Source organism: Solanum lycopersicum, chromosome 8 (genome assembly GCF_036512215.1).
Source record: "Solanum lycopersicum chromosome 8, SLM_r2.1".
In the NCBI taxonomy this organism is placed as follows: Eukaryota; Viridiplantae; Streptophyta; class Magnoliopsida; order Solanales; family Solanaceae; genus Solanum; species Solanum lycopersicum.
Genome location: NC_090807.1, coordinates 60,773,307 through 60,792,103, shown reverse-complemented (window position 1 = coordinate 60,792,103; position 18,797 = coordinate 60,773,307). Strand labels below are relative to the sequence as shown.

The 18,797-nt window shown below is 32.0% G+C and overlaps 2 protein-coding genes across 5 annotated transcripts in view; one reads left to right on the top strand and one right to left on the bottom strand.

The window, feature by feature from the left end:
• Positions 1-618: 618 nt before the first annotated feature.
• Positions 619-6,231, bottom strand: LOC138338065 (uncharacterized). Its single transcript, XM_069288535.1, has 12 exons — positions 5,893-6,231; positions 3,865-4,692; positions 3,407-3,749; positions 3,281-3,294; positions 3,120-3,197; positions 2,561-2,686; positions 2,293-2,469; positions 1,995-2,181; positions 1,791-1,909; positions 1,563-1,682; positions 944-1,275; positions 619-844 (listed from the first exon to the last, which is right to left on the bottom strand). Exons 1-12 carry the CDS (start codon positions 6,229-6,231, stop codon positions 619-621), a joined length of 2,889 nt encoding a protein of 962 aa, XP_069144636.1.
• A 4,243-nt stretch (positions 6,232-10,474) lies between these two features.
• LOC101244404 (TATA-binding protein-associated factor BTAF1) overlaps positions 10,475-18,797 on the top strand; it is a 31,057-nt gene continuing 22,734 nt past the window's right edge. The window contains exons 1-7 of one of the 4 annotated variants that reach the window (XM_004246017.5): positions 10,475-10,620; positions 10,867-11,066; positions 11,324-11,418; positions 13,527-13,741; positions 13,958-14,012; positions 14,399-14,480; positions 16,927-17,264. In XM_004246017.5, coding sequence (XP_004246065.1) covers positions 11,015-11,066; positions 11,324-11,418; positions 13,527-13,741; positions 13,958-14,012; positions 14,399-14,480; positions 16,927-17,264 — 837 coding nt within the window. In that variant the 5' untranslated portion in view covers positions 10,475-10,620; positions 10,867-11,014. Of the gene's footprint in view, positions 10,621-10,818; positions 11,067-11,323; positions 11,419-13,526; positions 13,742-13,957; positions 14,013-14,398; positions 14,481-16,906; positions 17,265-18,797 lie in introns of those variants that run through there. The other 3 variants (XM_010327352.4, XM_069287771.1, XM_010327353.3) reach the window with 3 other exon arrangements.

Below are 18,797 nucleotides of genomic sequence, written 5' to 3'. Positions count from 1 at the left end.
ATTCAATTAGATTGTATATGTATATATAATATTTCAATTAAAATGTATATGTATGTATTTATTTATATAATACGTTATATAAAATAACACTAATATAGAGTATATACCTTATACAATGAAATGAGTGTGACTATAAAATATATACAATTAATAAATTGAACAACATATATCTTTGTTATAAAAATTCGTAAATGCAATTTGTATATATGTACTCAACATGATAAAATGTTCAACAGTAAACAACAAGATCTTATAAAAAAATATAAAACATTATTAGCCTAAAATATAGTAATTGCATTAATTTGTATAGAAAACTGTGTGTGTGTGTATATATATATATATATATATATATGTAAGACACTTTATTTTAAAAGTAGTTTTTATACAATTATATTGTGTGTATATATATATATATATATTTATTTATGTAATACGTTATACAAAATAACACAAAAAAATAGTGTTATATATTTTTATAACACTAAAATGATAGTTCAAAACAAGGACAATGATATTACGAGTTAATTAAAACAAAAGTTATGGTAAAATTGTTAATCTACAACTAATATTTAAACTGTCAACTAAAAACCAAAACAATGCTACAATTAAGGTATAAAACTAATGGATTGTAATCCTTTCAGAACTATTGTTTTCTGTGCGATTCCTGACAGGTTTTAAAGGTGCTTCACTATCACTGACAGCTCCGGCTTGTATCTTTTGATTGCCGCAATTCCACAACAATGCACTGTATCTAAGGCGAATTTCTTCTGGGTCTATATCTGCTGGAATGTCTTTCCTCTCACTCAAAAACTCCGCGTATGACGCAACATACACTCCACAGTCCCTAAAAAAATTATACGAAAAAAAAGTTCAAATGTTATTATACTACTTAAAGTGTAACTATGTTCAATATAATATAAATTTATTGAATTTTTGAACTTACAAACTAGCAGCTAGTTTTTGGGGAAGGTCTTCCACATATACAATTTCGAAGGAGTCATATACGGTATGACCTTGATATCGATGGTGGCTTGCAATATCGAAACCTTTCTTCAGATATAAATCAGACTTTACAAGATACATTGGTATAAGTTGTGCATACTTCTTGATGTGATTGACAACAAATGAGTGGTGAAGAGAATTGTTGATTGAGTCATACACCTTGATGCATCGATCATTGAAAGATATGACAATCAGAATCCAATGTAACCTGCCTTCTAAGTTAACCGGGATGAATACATCATCGACTGTGTGCCATGGTGCATACGCTAGCATCTTGTATCCATTAATATAATCAATAATCATCTCGTCTAACACTTCCTTAGAAAGGTCACCTTTTATTCCATAATATGCATTCCAAGCATTTAGAAAAACAGAGTTGAAATTGCAACATAGATTTGTGAATTTGTATGGGCTACTGTTGGAGTATTTGGCCTTTTTCCTTATATAGTAAAATAAGACATCTATGTGTTGTGATATAATGAGTAATAATATTATAATTTATACATTATACAATTTCATTTCATTTAAATATTTTTAATAATATAAAAACGGAAACATACCGAGTTATCAATCAACTGGCGCTCAAACCCGATATTGTAGAACCAATTCTTGTTGTCAATTGTCGCTACACCAAAATTAAACAATTGTGGTAATGTTGCCTTTCCTTTCTTGTAGCGATCCTACACATAGTTCCTATTATAAATAATACAAAATAACTACACAAAACAAACAATTAAAAATGCAAGTGTATACAAAAAAAAAATATATTACTTTTTGTAATGCTTGACGAGTAAGTCTTCTTTCAGCCATATCCAAAAATTTGAAAACAAATCAGACTCTTCCTTATCAGACAATGAAACAAAAGGATGTTTCATGTAAAACACAACTGGTTGTCGGGACGAACTACCTGAAAAGATATGTATATAAATATTTACATCATGCAAACAATATGCTTTTTTATGAAAATGTAAACATAAATAATTGTTGCTTACCAGCATCCGACCCAAACGAAGTCATGTATGGAGATATGTTGAATGGACCTGAGCGTCTATGCCTAACAGCTGGCATTGGTGTTACTTCAGCTTCAACTTGTTTTTGTAATACAATGTTTTGCAGTGTGTTCACGCTTGGAAGAAGATGGTCTGGCAATTCATCCTGTGATTCAGTTACAACTGTTTCCTGATTTGAATCAGGCATGTATATCATTTGTATAGGCGCTGCAACTATAATAGACTCCTCTGCTTCTGCAATACTCTAGTGAGATGCAGCATTATATATGTTATATATTACCCGACTGTTTGAGCTACTTTCAGTTTCCCTTTGGGCATTTTGCTGGGCATCCACATTAGCATACAACACTAATTGATCTTGTGAGGCAGTGCCACTTACATCATTCAAATTATCACCCAAAACAACTTGATCCAACAGTGGGGAATTCTGGTTTAGTTCTTGCAAGTTATCTCCCAGCTTAAACAGAAAATAATAACTTAAATATCTAACAAATTGATTATAAACCATTATAATAAATTTTAAAATGTATATAATCATTTACGGATACCTCATGATTTTTTAATGCACTTGGATGACCTATCGGTTTTTTTTGTGCACCTAACTGTGAAGACTTGGTATTTGACTGATGAACACGAGTGATATGCGTTTCTTGCATGACATCTTCAAATGTAGCCTGAAAATAATGTAAAAAATATAAGAAAATATGTTGTAGTATATTCTGTATAAAAATAAGTAATATGCTGATTTATAATAATTTGAGCTATACTAGTATATAGTTCTTAATTATTTAATTTAAATATGTGTATAAACTGAATTAATGTGTATAAACTGAATTTACTTATATACAATTTATTTCATTTCAATATGTGTATAAATTGAATTAATGTATAAATATTGCAAAATAATACCTCTTGTTCTGTCAAATTTGCAGATTGACTTTGGGGTTCATGTGGAGTGTATGTGGGCTAGTGATGAACATCTCTGATGGGTGATTCTTGATCATCATCGACGACATTAACCTGAAAAAATAATTATACAACTGTATTCATTAGTATATATTATATTGTATATAAAAAATTAAAACAAAAAATTTATACATGTGATACCTTGGAATTCATGGCTTCCAACACTGTTTTGAATTTGTCTTCAAGCATTTTTCTCAAATCAGCGAACTCGTCTTTGACCTATGTGAAAAAGGTGCATATTTTATTAATAATTGTATATAATCTTTTCAAATAACGTATATTTGAATTGTATATTTGATTACCAATTTTTTGAATGCTTCAAATTCATCACGCGAAATTGTAATGCTTGTTGACTTCTTAATTTGCCCCATTTTGTGTTCTGTCTTGTACACTTTTCTGCTCTTTATGTTCATTGTTGTGTGACGTACCTGCATCACTGTGTTTCTCAACACTGTTGATATTGATGGACTGTGATCGTGTGGCTTTGCGTGCCATTGATCTTCGTGTGTATGTCTTAATTGCCTTTGTTGAAGATTTGTTGATGGAGATGACTGTAACAGATTGCTTTTTCTTTTTCCTAATCGGTGAAGAACATTCAATAACTTTTTCTTTTCCTTTTCTGCTTGTTATACTGGGCGGGTTTTTGAAATCATCATCCGGATCTGTAACTTTATTGTGATCAGTGCCCTGAGAAATTGATTGTTCTGTCGATGGTGGAAGTTTAAGGATTTTAATTTCCATCGCTGTTGGCTCAATATTTTTGAACTTAATCTGCATAATCATGAAAAATTACAAGTCAATATAATAAAAATGTAATATACAAATTGTAGTAAGTAAATGTATACTAACTTCAATAATTTACAAATTGTATTAAGTAAATACATACCGGATTATCTGCATCATTAAAAATTATTTTCATGAAACAATCAAATCGAGGATGGTCGTTCTTAGTCACCCAATTGATAATCCGAGGAATGTGACTAGAAACCTTGACAGCAATCTTGTCATCAACATACGAGCAACATTCATAGAACCAAACTTGCATTGGAAGTGGAAAGCCCTGAATTTTGTAGTACTGTCCACATGGCTTTATCTTGTTGTTTATGGATTTAGCAAGTTCATTAAAAGCCTTCCGACCCCACGGATAATCCATAAATCTACCTGTTTCAACCAGATCAAAGTCCAACCTATCTATTGTTGTTGTAGTAGTTTTTACGGACATGATAAACTCATCTATATAATATAGAATCCCAAACTTGTATGCATCTTCCTGATTGTCACCCCATACCTTTGCTTTAAAAGCTTCAGCCAAACGAGCTTTAGTGACAGGAGAATTCCCTGAAAAATACTCATCGATGATTCTATTGGGTTGATCAGTATCAAAGTAGAAGTCAGCACCATTATCAGAACAATTCAAACCAGAAATAATGGCAAATTCCCGTATTGTGAATCGAAGCGTTGTGCCATTTATATAAAAAAGTATTGCATTCACAGAACTACCTTCCAACTCCCTCAACACAATGCATCTAAACAATTGTGCTTGCACGTGGCATCTTCTCATTGCTGTTAACTGTGCAAAACGCAATGATGCACATATACGATTATATTGATTTGAAGGCAATTTATTCTGAAGCTCATTTAATGTGTTGATTTGCGTATAACATTGCATGTGAATTGTCCTCTTTTCACGGTTCTTGCAAATATATCTGACTTCCTAAAAAATAAAAAAATTGTATGAAATAAACAGAGTATATATATACAAAAAAAAATTAATTTTTAAAAAAGTCATGTACAGATTAATTTTTGTATATATATACTTACATATATATACAAAAAAATCAAAAAATAAGTCATGCACAGATTAATTTATATTTATATATATGAACTTACCTTTTTTGTATATTGATATGTGTACTTGAATATATTAGGTAAACATGACATTATATTCAATAATTTGTATATAACTGCTACAATATACAAATTATAATCACATATGATATTTTCCCATCTATATAACTAAATTCAATTACTTTGTGTATATATTTATATAAAAAAAATTAATGAGTCTTTAATATACAATCCCCTACTACCAGCTATTAAAACAGACATGTACATATCATTTTTTGTATATGTATATAAACTTAATATATACTAACTTCAATAGTTGTATATAACTAATATAATATACAAATTCTAATCATATATTCAAATTTTCCATCTGTATAACTAAGTCCAATTACTTTTTTGTATATATATACAAAAAAAACAAAAATAAGTTATATTGATATGTGTACATGAATATATTAGTTAAACATGACATTATATTCAATAATTTATATATAACTACTACAATATACAATTTATAATCACATATGATATTTTCCCATCTATATAACTAAATCCAACTACAATATGTGTACATGAATATATTAGTTAAACATGACATTATATTCAATAATTTGTAAATAACTACTACAATATACAAAATTATAATCACATATGATATTTTCCCATCTATATAACTAAATCCAATTACTTTGTGAATATATTTATATAAAAAAAATAATGAGTCTTTAATATACAATCCCCTACTACCAGCTATTGAAATAGACATGTACATATCAATTTTTGTATATGTATATAAACTTAATATATACTAACTTCAATAATTTGTATATAACTAATAGAATATACAAATTCTAATTATATATTCAAATTTTCCATCTGTATAACTAAGTCCAATTACTATTTTGTATATATATACAAAAACCAAAAATAACATAAACATGCAATATACTATATACAATTACTAAACATGGAATATACTATATACAATACTTAATTTAATATTTTTTGTATATTGACAACTAATTAACCAAAAAATTGTATCTAACTTTGTGTTTTAAGACACTACCTCGTGATTATGAAGTTCTTCAGATCCGACAACTTCAGAAGCATTTTCCTCTGATTCAATGTTTACATCTTTCCTCTTTCTTGTTCCTTGTACAATTTTAATGCCTCTAGCTTTGACATTTTTAATAAGTTGTTGAACTGCCATAGGGTCGTTTTTTTCCTTTGATCTCAGCTCTTCCATGGTTTGTTCTTGTATAACTTGTTTTGATTTTCCCAAAGACCCTACATTAACTCCAAAATCTTGAGTTAACCTCATTGAAAAGGATGGTAAAATGTCAACAACATTGACATGCAAAGGACTACCTCTGGTAATCCTCAAAGATGAAGATGATTCATTCATTGTTTGACCAATTTTAGATCTATCAAGAACAAAAAATCGATTATTTCATCAAAATATATGAAAAAAATAATAAACAGAACACATGCAAATTTTAAATAAGTTAAAAAAAGAAGAAGATGTAAACAACTAAAATTAAGGAGTACTTACGAAATTGACTTCAACTTGGGGAGGGAACTTCAACTTCGGGAGGGATTACTCAAATTTTGGACAAAAATTTGAAATTCAAACCGGATAGCTGGAGTATTAAATGTAGGAGAAGACGTTAGAATGTGAAAAGGAGAGAGAAAATTATTTGTGAAAAGGAGAGAGAAAATTGTTTTGTGTATAATTATATACAAAATTAGAAAATAAAGTTTTTATACTATTGGTTACATAATAGGCTGTGGACCCCATTAATTATAGCAAAAAAAAAACTATAATTATATTATATACTTGTATTAATAATATATTACATTAGAAAATAATTAAAAAATAATAATAAGTAATTTTTAAACTATATATTTATAGTGATGAATTTTAATAAATAAAGTTAAAATAGAAAATTATGAATTCGTAATGAAAGTATTAACAAACTATTTTTATGAAATTATATAGCGATTAGCAGAAATGACGAGTAGTGTGATAGTTGTGGGTGTTAATTTGGATGGTGTAGACATGTGAATTATTAAGATGTTGTCTATAGATCTGAATAGTGAATAATTAAGATGTTGTCTCTAGATGTGAACACTGAATAATTGATTAAGATTGTTTGTTTTTCAACATCTGAATGTGCATAATTTTTTTTTAACATAATAAATATGTAATTGAAATGAAATAACAATTAAATATTAGAAATATGTAAATACAACAAAATAAAATAAATATTTGAGCAATTACAAACTAATAATTCGTGTACGTTTTGTGGTGGTGGATATGATTTGAAGTGGTGGCGACGGTGGCGATTGAAGAATATGTGGTGGTTGATGGTACGTTGATAATAGTTGACGATGATGCTAGTTCTGATGGTGAGGTGGTTTATAGTGAAGATTAGTCGTGATAGAAGTAAGGCTTGATATTTGGTGAAGTAATAGTGGATATAATTATAACAATGATAGTGTTAGATAGTGTGATAGCAATTGTCAATAATTTTAACACTGAATAATTGTGATTTTTAAAAAACTTTTGAATATAATGAATTGAGAATTATTATATATTAAATTTTACCAATACAACAACAACAGTTCAACCAATATCGTCAAACAAAACAAAATAATATAACAATTAAATATTATATTAATATAATTGCTCGCAAAAAAAACTTGAAGCGTCGAAAATTAACTGGAATCGAAACAAATAAAAAATGTATTTTTTATTAATTGATCTTGTGAGTGCAGTTTAGAGTCTTTAGTAGCGTACTTCTCGACTGTAGGATGACGTAGACCTCGCTGAACGTATATGATCTACGAAAACATTGGAAAGCACTTCGTCATTTCAAGTTTATCTCCGGGAAGAACTTTGTTGACCACTCCTTCAAAAATCTATTTATTTGGCGTTGTAACTTTCTCCAATCCTTGCAAAAGAGTTTTTTTAGAAGAGCACGGGTGCCTTTTGGATCTGATCATATTATATCTCTTGAAAGGCATTACGTGAGAGAATTTAAAGAAAAGCAAACACACGTAATCAACTTCAATCTGAATAATTTAAATTTGAACTTTCATTAAGTACGGATTAACAAATGAGCCCTAAGTTGATCATCATAAGTTTCTTAACATTATTTTTAATTCTTTAAAAATACCTCTTCCCATAAATTTAAATTATGAACTTCATCTTTGCTTTGTATACACCAATCCTCATTTTCTTAATCAAAATATTCATGTATTTTTATATAGAAATTTAAAGGCTACTTTAGTCATCATAACAAAAGCAACTTATTCATTTCTCTTATTAAACAAACTAGCAATTAATTTTAAGTTTCAATATGTTTATTCAAATACAAATACATAATTATTTACTTATGAATTAGTTTCAACAATTAAAAATGCTTTTCAACGCTTAAAATTTATCAAATATTATTAGAAAAATTACAGTGTACGAGCAATTTACCAAACTAATAGTCAGTGCATGTTTTTGTTTTGCATATTGTTGATGATATGCGTAAAATATTTATCTTGATAAATAATATACATTTAAAAATATATTTGACTAGCGAATGTAATTAGTTTGACCGAGCGACTAGATATGTAAGTTGCCCTATGTATAATTGCCTAACCCAAATAAGCTCTCAAGCAAATAATAAATTTAAGGAAAACTTACAAAATAAAATATACTACTGCATATTACGGATTATTCAAAATTGTCCGCATGATTCACTTGGACACCTCAACCTAACCTTATACCTATTGAACACTTTTATCAACTCAAATTTGAACATATTTGTGACGTCCATGTAGTAATATAAAAATATATGCAACACACTCACGATGATGTGATAAATTCATAAATTAATAATACATATGCGATATTTTTGGGTTAAAATAATAATTAAAAAATCATAAAAAAAAGAAAGAGAGAAAAGGGCATGTTCGCCCACCGTTGACCCTGCAACCTTATATACTCAAACTACTTTCATCCACCCACTGTCACTGTCAATTGTCAATTCTTCGTTACTCTTAATTCAGCCAAATTAAATACAAAATATGCGTTTTGAATAAAAATGAAATAGCAAACTAATGATCGAAGAAAATTCAACCATTAATAGTGAAATTGAACTATTTGTGAAGAGATTTCCTAACTTTAACTAATAAGTTATGAAATTAATTGTTTGAAATCAAACCCTTCTTCAATTTCTTCAATCGTATTCTTTTTCTCTTCAATGATTAATGATAAAATTAGTTTTCTCAAAAAAAAAAATTACTCATTTTTAAAAAAGGGATTTTAAAATTATTGGATTTGTAGCTGAACTCGTCTCCATTTTCTTTCTTTTTATCTTATTTTTGTTTGTGTACCGAAGAAAATTCAATTTAAAAAATATTTTTTTAATTTTTGAAAAGTATAGAGACACTTTTCAAATGAATATGATAGTGGTGAGGGAGACGGTGAAGTGGCTGGATATAAGAGAAAAATAGAGGGTGGATGTTGATAATGATGACGACGCTAGGCGCGGAGAAAACGTTGGTGGCGACGATGGTGATGGCGTTGGAAGAAGGTATGATCGTATAAGAAAGAAGAAGAAAGATAAAAAAAATAGCTAAAACGTTAGTTCACATGCTAAATATTTGTGTAATGCACTTTTCATGACATGTCAGAAAAGATGTTCAGTAGGTACTTATTTTGTATAACTTAAATGTTCAATAGGTACAAGTTCTAGTTAAAGTGTACAAGCAAATCATATGGACAATTTTGAGTGATTGTTGATGTCTTAAGCCTATATTATTATCCACTACTATTATCCAAAAGAAATGAATAACATATCGAAGATTTCGTGAGAAATCTTTTCTCTCTTAGACTCTTACCTTCATCTCTCCCTCTTCTCTTTCCATGTCTTGCTTACCTCTCTCCTCCATTACTCTCATCTCACACTTTTTCTCTATTCCCTCTTTGTATTCCGAACTCTCAATATGCCTGAACAAGAAGATATACAATATTGTATCAATTGTAATATAGAAGAGTATACAATACATCATCAAATGTATAAACTTAGTACAATTATATTTATTGGTATACTTGATACAAAGTGATTATAATATATATATATATATATATATATTGTATTTGTATTTTCAATACAACTTCATACAATTGTATTTGTTGATACCTATCAATTATACTTGGTGGTACAACTTTCCTCCCAAATCTCGCGTCTCTCCTCTACCTTTTCTAATTTCGCTCGGCTCTCTCCTCCCTTATTCATTTTGCTCGCATCTGTCTTCCTTCTAACATATAACTATGAAACTTAGTTAATCAAATTATAACTATAAATTCTAATTAAGTTGAAACTATAGTCATTTTTGAAAGTTATTCTAAAATTATATAAGGATAAAATTAGTTTGACTCTTATTGGGCTAGATAGCATAGTAATGGGCAATAAAATGAACAAGATCACTGTTCGGTCCAGTTACCTAAGTCCACTGGGCCTAAAGATCCACACTGTGTGCAGATCCATCTTGAAATTCGGGAATTTGGTAGTAGATCACGAATACGGGTCGGGTCAAAACATCAGAATCGCAGAAAATTTCTTTATTTTTTTCTTTTTCTTTTATAAAAAGAAAGAGATGCCTTTGTCTTCCCCTCTGTTATCATAAATCGATACCCTCGTTCTTCTCACTTCTGCCATAACCTAATCCACAAGAAGAAGAAGAAGAAGAATCAGCAGCAGCAACGAAGAGTTCACTGTCGAAGATCCTTTTTCAGGTACATTTCTCTATGTATGCTGCATTAATTTTTATATATACGAAAAATTGGATCAGTAGCATTCTTCATTTTCTATATGTATCAAATTTTCTGTTAAATGAATCTCGTAATTTGATTTTGCATGTTCATCTCACGAATGTTTGTGAAAGATTTGATCTTTTTTTTTTTGATTTGGTGGTGTTTTGATGTTGTTGCGAGTATATGGAGAATTGAATCGTGAAATAATGATGTGAAAGGTGTTCGTAGGAGAGTAAGATCGTTGCATGAGTGACACATGCAATTGTGTGAAGGGAATCTGAGAATTGATAGGGAACGATGTGCGGTGATGGTGGCTGACAGTCTTATTAAAATTGAGAACTGACGTTGAAGAAGAGTAGGGCATAACAGGGGAAGTATGGCTCAGCAGCAATCGTCGCGGCTTAATCGCCTACTTACTTTATTGGACAGTATCCTTTGTTTTTTGTTACCATGCTTCACAATATATACTGGCTTTGACCTCTTAACAGGGAAAAAGAGCTAGTTAGGCTTTTCGTTTGCTGGCATTTATTTTTAGCCTGTATGCATATTTTGTGCCTCCAATGCTGTAAAAACTTGCTAAGAAAAATTGAACTAGCCCAGTGCAACCTATTCTTTCTGCTTGTAGTTTTGTGTTCTTGCTTTTAGTCATGTTGGTGAGTTGATGCTAACTTTAACTAAAAATAAGCTGGTTCAACTCAAGCAACAAGATTGACAGCAGCTAGGCAGATTGGTGAAATAGCCAAATCACATCCTCAGGACCTAAACTCTTTGTTGAGTAAGGTATGTCTTTCTGTGCAGTTCTTCTCTAGTTATATCAAAGTTCGCATTTTTTTTTCTCTGTGTTGCGGCTATACACTGGTTATGTGTGTTGGAGTGGGAAGTGGTAACATTTATCAATTTGAAGATAGAAGTTTCGAAAAAGAAAATCCTTATTTTTCCTGAGTTATGTGCATTAAATCTATGAAAGTTTTACCTTTGAAATTTTTTCTGCAAGTGTGAGAACTAATTTCAGCAAATTTGTTTTTTTAAGGAAGTAATTCTACAGAACATTTCATAGTGATAGGAGTGGTTAATTAAATGAGTACTTTGCTGGTCAAATTGCAGCCTGCTTTTCCAAATATTACGACTTTGATGGACAGATGAGCATAAAACCCACTTAAAAGGCTTAAAAGTGCTTCTGTATTAGTTGATGTTGTATATCCACTAGGCGATGTAAGAGAGAAGATTTGTGTGGTTCTGAATATGATGTTAGTCATCATCCATTATTGCAGTCTGCAGATGGATTTTTTTAGCCTTTTGGGTCACTTGTTTGTTGTAGCAGATCTTGGATATTGAACTGTTTATACATGAAACTTGACACAATAGAAAGCTGAACCTACTGAAGAAAGCAGTAAAAGTTGTTGTAGAATAAGAAAGGAGATCTTTAGATCCAAAATGTGGAATCCAGCGCTACGAATTGTGGGACGATAACCATCTGATTGCTTAATTTATACAATTTTCTGAAGTGAAAACTTTAAAAAAGCACTTGGTCGTTAGGAATGTAGGATATCCAGAGGATAGGTGACAGTTCATATCACTAAAGCATAGATGAAATAAGTTGAGCTCTGTACTGCATCAAGTGAGTAGTATTTAAGAGAGGAGACGGTGTTAGATTTTCACCTAGAGTGCCCTAGGTATAACCAACTAAGGTGAAGTTGCACGAGTTCTAAAGAAGCCACCTTGATAGAATAGATGATTCTAGTATTGTAACTATATCAAATCTTGGACATAAAGAGCTCTCCTACACCTGTTGGGGAAATTATTTCAAAACACAAAATATTTTTGCTTCCTACCCAAACAATTCTAACCTTAAAATATATTAGAAAACATTAAGAAAGTACCTAGTTAATAATTTCTGCATAATTAATGTTGACAATTTTTTTTTGTAAATTTGTTTACAACGTTGGAAACTTAAAATTATAGCAAATTAAACTTGACCCGAGAGCAATACTCAATGAAGATAAAAAACAAGACAAACCCTAAAACCATTAATAGATGCTTTAATGGTCGGTCATGTAATAGAAATGATATTTCTCTTCTTTTTTCCTCTTGCCTCCTTTATCAAATTCTATTCTGCTTGAGCTTACTGCTCAGTTCTTTCAAAAGGATGGCAACACAGTAGGAACTATGGATAGCTGGATAAAATTTGGAAATATCTAAGAAATTATTTTCCAAGAAAGCAGTGGAGGGTTTGCGAGATGGTTATTGCTTAAAAGTGGGTTGTTGGGTTGCTCATTCTTCAGTAGAACAACTGTTAAAAAAAACAATTGCAATAATAGAATAGGAGGAAGAAGACTGAGAGAGAAGAGTGTAGGGAAGCCGGAGAAGTGTAGACAAAATGAAAAAATAGAATATTAATAGGAGAGGGAGGGAATTGAAGATTGCAAGAGAGAGGAGGAATAACCGTATTGGCAAATGATCCACGAAACAATCAACTTACAACTTTTTAATTCCTTTATTAAACCACCTTTTTAAGTCCTTTATAAAACCAAAGAAAAAAGACTTGGAGACAAAACATGGTATCTTGGGGCCAAAAATGGCTTTTACTCGTGTAACTAGAGCCAATCATCAATTAGGGGTTTTGATACAAATTGATTTTAGTGTATCTTCTTTGTTGTCAAGTGTGTTGTGCCCTAATTTTGGACTGTACATTCCGAGCTACTTCCTTTGCAGAACTTTTCATTTATCTGGATGGGTGAACTGTTGTTTATTGATACAGAAGATTGGATATATTCTTTCTCTTGTCTTCTTAGATTATTCTATTTGCTAAGGAAAAAATTGCTCTTGATATTGGATGGAAGATTCTTCTTGAATAACATTGAGTGGCCACCGTTTCCTTCTGAATGTAGGTTTCACAATATCTTAGGAGTAAAAAGTGGGACACTAGAGTTGCTGCTGCTCATGCTATTGGATCAATTGCTGAGAATGTTAAACATACGACTCTGGCTGAACACTGTTCATCTGTAGAGGTGAAAATGTCTGAAGAAGGAATCTCAGGCAATGTTGAAGAATTGGTAGCTTGGCCTAATTGTTATCCTAAAATAGGAGGGACCTCTTTCAGAAGGTTGCACATTCTGTATTCATCTTTCTTGATACGATATCATATACTGTGTGGTTCTTCCTTTTGAATCTATTTGCTGCTTAGATGTAATAGTCAATTGCTCTTTTTAAGTAGTTCACTGGTATTGATTGTTACCACACTTGATCATAGCCTATAGGCTGAGAAGGTATAGTATTATTGCATTGTTAGGTCACTGAGTTTTGTATATTATTCCTGCAGTTTTGATTTGAACAAAGTACTTGAGTTTGGGGCTCTATTGGCATCCGCAGGACAGGTACTTTAGTTTTCCTTTTGACCTTTTAAACCCTCTGATGCTTCCTTAATGTGAATGCATTAGGAAAAGCTGTTTGATAAGTGTTGCTTTATACTTATTTGAGATTCTTCTTGGATTCAATGACTGCTAATTCTTGGAGTTCGTGATGCAACATTCTTAGTGCATTGCGAGGTAGAAAGTCATTTTTTAATGATCCAACATAATATTTGCATTTCGCTGAAGACAGATGCACAAATAGACAGTCAACGTTCTGAATTCCAGCATGTGTGCCCTGTTCTCTTTAATCTAGTGATTTATTTTTGCCATTTTAATTTTTTTTGTTTGTTTGTCGTTTTTTGTAAGTAATATACATATATTATTCAATGCTTTATATTGTCTTTATTCAGGAGTATGATATTCCTATGGACAATAGCAAGAATTCAAGGGAGCGGTTGGCCCGCCAGAAACAAAACCTGCGACGTCGATTGGGTGAGTTCACATCAATTACTGAGTAGCTGACCTATTTTGTTGATAGCTAATGATTTCAATGCCACTAAAACTACTCTATAACTAATCAGAAAGATTTCTGGTTGAGGTTATGCTTGTGTGTTAGTGGTATTGTAACTACTAAAATTGGTTGGCTGTATAAACGAGCCAGAAAACTTTGCAGGGTGGTGGGTAGGGTAGTGTTGTCAAATGGTACAAAGTGTTGTTTCTAGAGAAGCTTTAATTAGATCTGCCGTTTATAAAATCTTACTTGGTTTGTGTGAAATTAGGTCTTAGCCCTAACTCACACCTTTGAATCTAGCTCAAAGGGAGGAGGATTGCCCAAGCCTTATAAGGAGTCCACACCGATGTGGGGCTTTTGTCGTTCTTTAACAACCCACGTCAAGTGAGTAGTACTTAAGAGAGGAGATTGAAGATGTGTTGCAAAAGATAGGTAGGGTGGAGGAAGCTTGAAACCTAGATGGATGAAAGGCATCTGGGACTTTTTTCTAGTGGCAGGAGAGCAACATATGGTGTGTAGGTTAAATGCTCACTCGTCATGCGTTCGAACCCTGCTGCAGACAAAAGCCTGGTATTTAATTGGAGAAAGTTAGATGTCCATTATCTACCGAGTTTAAACCGTGCATCATTGGCCCTTGGGATTTTTTCAGTTATCAAAGAACAAGAAAAAGAAAGCAGATGAACGAAGAGGTGGCCTGGCACCATTAAAAAGAGCGAGAATTACAATGCACGTAAAATAATTCTAATGAGGATTGTTTATATAGTTTCCTATGCTATGTTGTAGATTACATGTGTGCAATGTGTTCTCCCACCTTCTTTCTTATGTAAGGGGCTCATTGTTTGCATAGTGTTAATAAGATAAGAGTTCAAGTCTTACTCGGTTCGAGTCAAAGTGGGTGCAACAGTAGATTTTAGAAGTATCCTGTTGACAAATAAATATAAAGGAGTACTCAATTTTGTGGAGAATTGGGCTCTCTTGTAGAATATTAGAGATAATTTTTGGATAAACCTAAAATGAGTGTTGGGCAGTTAATAAACTTGAGCATGTTCTTAGACACTATCAAGGCTATCTGATTGTCATTGTACAAGATGTCAGCTATGCAAGAAAGTAACCTTTTCCATTGTTTGCCTCGTTCGTGTTTTAGAAACTTTTTCTTCCAAACTCTCTTTGAGTATATTAACCCTAATGCTGGTTTCTGCCAGTGTTATCAAAAGTGAAAAGCGCAAAAAGGCTCTATGGTCCGTGGGGACTTTAAGTGCAAAACACAAATAAAGCGTGGGCTTTGATGAAAAAAGGCGCAAAGGGAGAAAAAAATAGAAATATATATGTTTGGTCCAAGGCTAATAATTATAAACATGAATGACAAATATATAACCAAAGAAATTGAAAAAAATTATGATAAGTGAAATGTCAATTGTTTAGCGTCACTTCTTCCAAAAGACTCATTGGCAAGGAAAAGTTTGCCTTAGAACCTTGATGACGACACTAATGCGCACATGAATCTAGGCGAAGCGCTCAACACGTTTTGGGCCTCGCTTCAGGGCTTAAGCGCGCCTTTGATAACACTAGTTTCTGCACCTAGTGTTGTATTATGCTCTTTTCTTTGGGTTGGGGATTGGAAGGAGTAAATCAGAAATTTCTTAGGTAGGCATTCCCTGCCGGTATCGTTGAATTTCCACGGCACTTGCAGAAGAAACAAATGGAATTTTTGCTGTCATTTTTTTGATTCAACCAATTCAATAACAATTTCTAGAACTTATTGCAGTTCTCTATATTTGTATCTGTGATTACCATGTAAATTACGTAAAAACCACTAAAAAGTGTTTCTTATTGGGTGGTCCATGATAGTTATGATCTGTAGAAAGCAAAACTTGAAGATATGTCGTGTGATTAGATGCGAGGCAGCTATGGGATAATAGTTCTTGGATGATAATAGTTCTTGGATCATTTAGGTCAAATTGTTCACACCGAGCTTAACTCTTGTTTCTATATATCAGTAGATGGGCTGATATAGCAGTGTGTAGTAGCCTCGACACTTACTGGTTCAGTTATTGGTACTGCTGGGCTGTGGGATCTGCTCTGTCTAAGTGCATGTCAGCATATTTAACTGTAGATGCTGTAAGTTAGTAGAATGCTCCACTGTTCTACTAAGTCCAACTAATTAGAAGTTGCTAGTGGAAATAAGTTTTCTTAGGGAACATGTTTGCTATTTCTATTTCAATTTTCTCTCGTTTTTGTTCATTATTCTTGAATGAGTTAATTGTAATCAGTTTTTAGGTGTTAACTATTTTTTCCTCATATGAAAAATCTTGACGTTGGTTCTCTCGTCTTTGCTAGTTGATGTAGCGGTGTGCTTCCTTATTCTCTCTCATGTGGCTAAACAAATAAATTATTTGTAAACTAACAGGTAGTCATTCTCGTAATCAGGATTAGATGTGTGTGAACAGTTCATGGATGTCAATGAAATGATAAGGGATGAGGACCTGATCATGCAGAGAGCTAATTCTCCAGGAAATGGTGTTGCTGCTCAATATTATTCATCTAGACCCGTTGGCAATATCCGGCAATATGTTGCAAATATGGTACCAAGTGTCAGATCTCGGAGGCCAAGTGCACGAGAACTAAATCTTTTGAAGCGGAAAGCAAAAATAAGCTCAAAGGACCAAACAAAAGGATGGAATAAGGATGGAGATACAGAAGCTCCACAAGCACAAGATATAATATCTCCTAGGGGCATGTGTCCTGACATGTCGAGCTCTAATAAGGTTACTAGATTTTCTAACTGTGCTGTACACATAAATAATTCACTCACATTGATATGCATATGTGTTTTCACTCATGTGCTGAAAGTTGCTCTCTTCTAGTATCACCATGTTTCTGGGTTCTGCTGTGTTCTGTTTTTCTTTGTTTTCTTTGTCTTTTGAGATTTAAAATTCATATTTACTTGCTCACCTGTCATATCAAACATGCTAAAGGACTATGCATGTAATGGAGTGAAAAATTTCTCTACATTCAATGATCCTTTTCTTTGTTCATTAACTTTTAGAGTTCACAGGATATTGATATCCTAATTTTATGGTAGATGATTGTATAACTTTTATGGATGCATTTTTTTTGGTTATTTCGTTTGTGGATAGATGTTACTTAGTAAAGTCTTGAACGGTGAATCTTGTATGGGCATTGTACAATGGGTATTTGTTTTCGGGTTATATAAGTTTGTTAGTTTGGAACTCTTAAATCCCTTGGCCTTCTTTGTGCAATTGCTATTAAACCTAGGTCCACTTATTAATCTGGGATAAATCAAGGTCTCGAGGTCTCTATCCAGGATTATACCTAAATCTTGTCTTGGCACGATAACTATATCTAATTTGATTTAGCCATCTATTAGTTATCCGTAGTTGCTTTCCCTTGGTTCTAGTAAGTTTATCTGTTTGGTGCCGTGTTTCTTTTACATTTTGATGTTCATTGCTACTGAATTCGTATGGAAGTGCAACTTGCAATCTTTCTGTGAGCGGTTTCTTCAAGACCAAGTTTAGGATTGCAGGCTGTTCTTAGATAATTGTCTGTGTGTTTTTGGCAGAGTTCAGGTGTCACCTTTGTAGATACCTAGGCTACTCTTTTCTTTATCCTGATGTCTTACTCAGGCTTTGTAATGCTGTTGTAAAAGGAACACACTTCTTAATATCTGGATGTCTGTTTTAGGCTCTGTAATTCCTGCCGTAAACCCAAGTGACAAACTGGCCATAAACTTGTTCAGAATTGGACTGGCATCATATCTAGAGGATGTTGTTGATGTGTAGATTTATATTTACTTTACATGCAGGAATCATATTGTAATTACAAATCTACGAGAAAATATAAATCTATTAGTTAAAGTTGAGAACTTGAGATCATGTATGCAAAATACGACACAACTGGTAATTTTGAACAATTTCTTATTCTGGGAAATTTTAAGGAGAGTTTTGAAACTGTAGAAGTAGGTTACTTTGAACTGTTTCTATAGAATTGAAGATATGGCCAGTTACATTAAACTTTATAACTGCCCTATATATTTGATATTAGAGCTTGCGGGTGAATTAGTTGGTTGTTGGTTAATTTACTGTTAAGATCCTGTATGCAAGATCTTGCACCCGTTGTCTAAAATTCTAATTGGCCCTTGAAGATCAATCCGAATCATCCTTTTGATCTGATAAGATATTTTCTTCAATCAATTAATCAACTATGCTGCAATTTCAAACTTCTTATTCTTTTCTAGAACTTTTATTCATGGAAATGGTAATCATCTCCACTTGATTTCC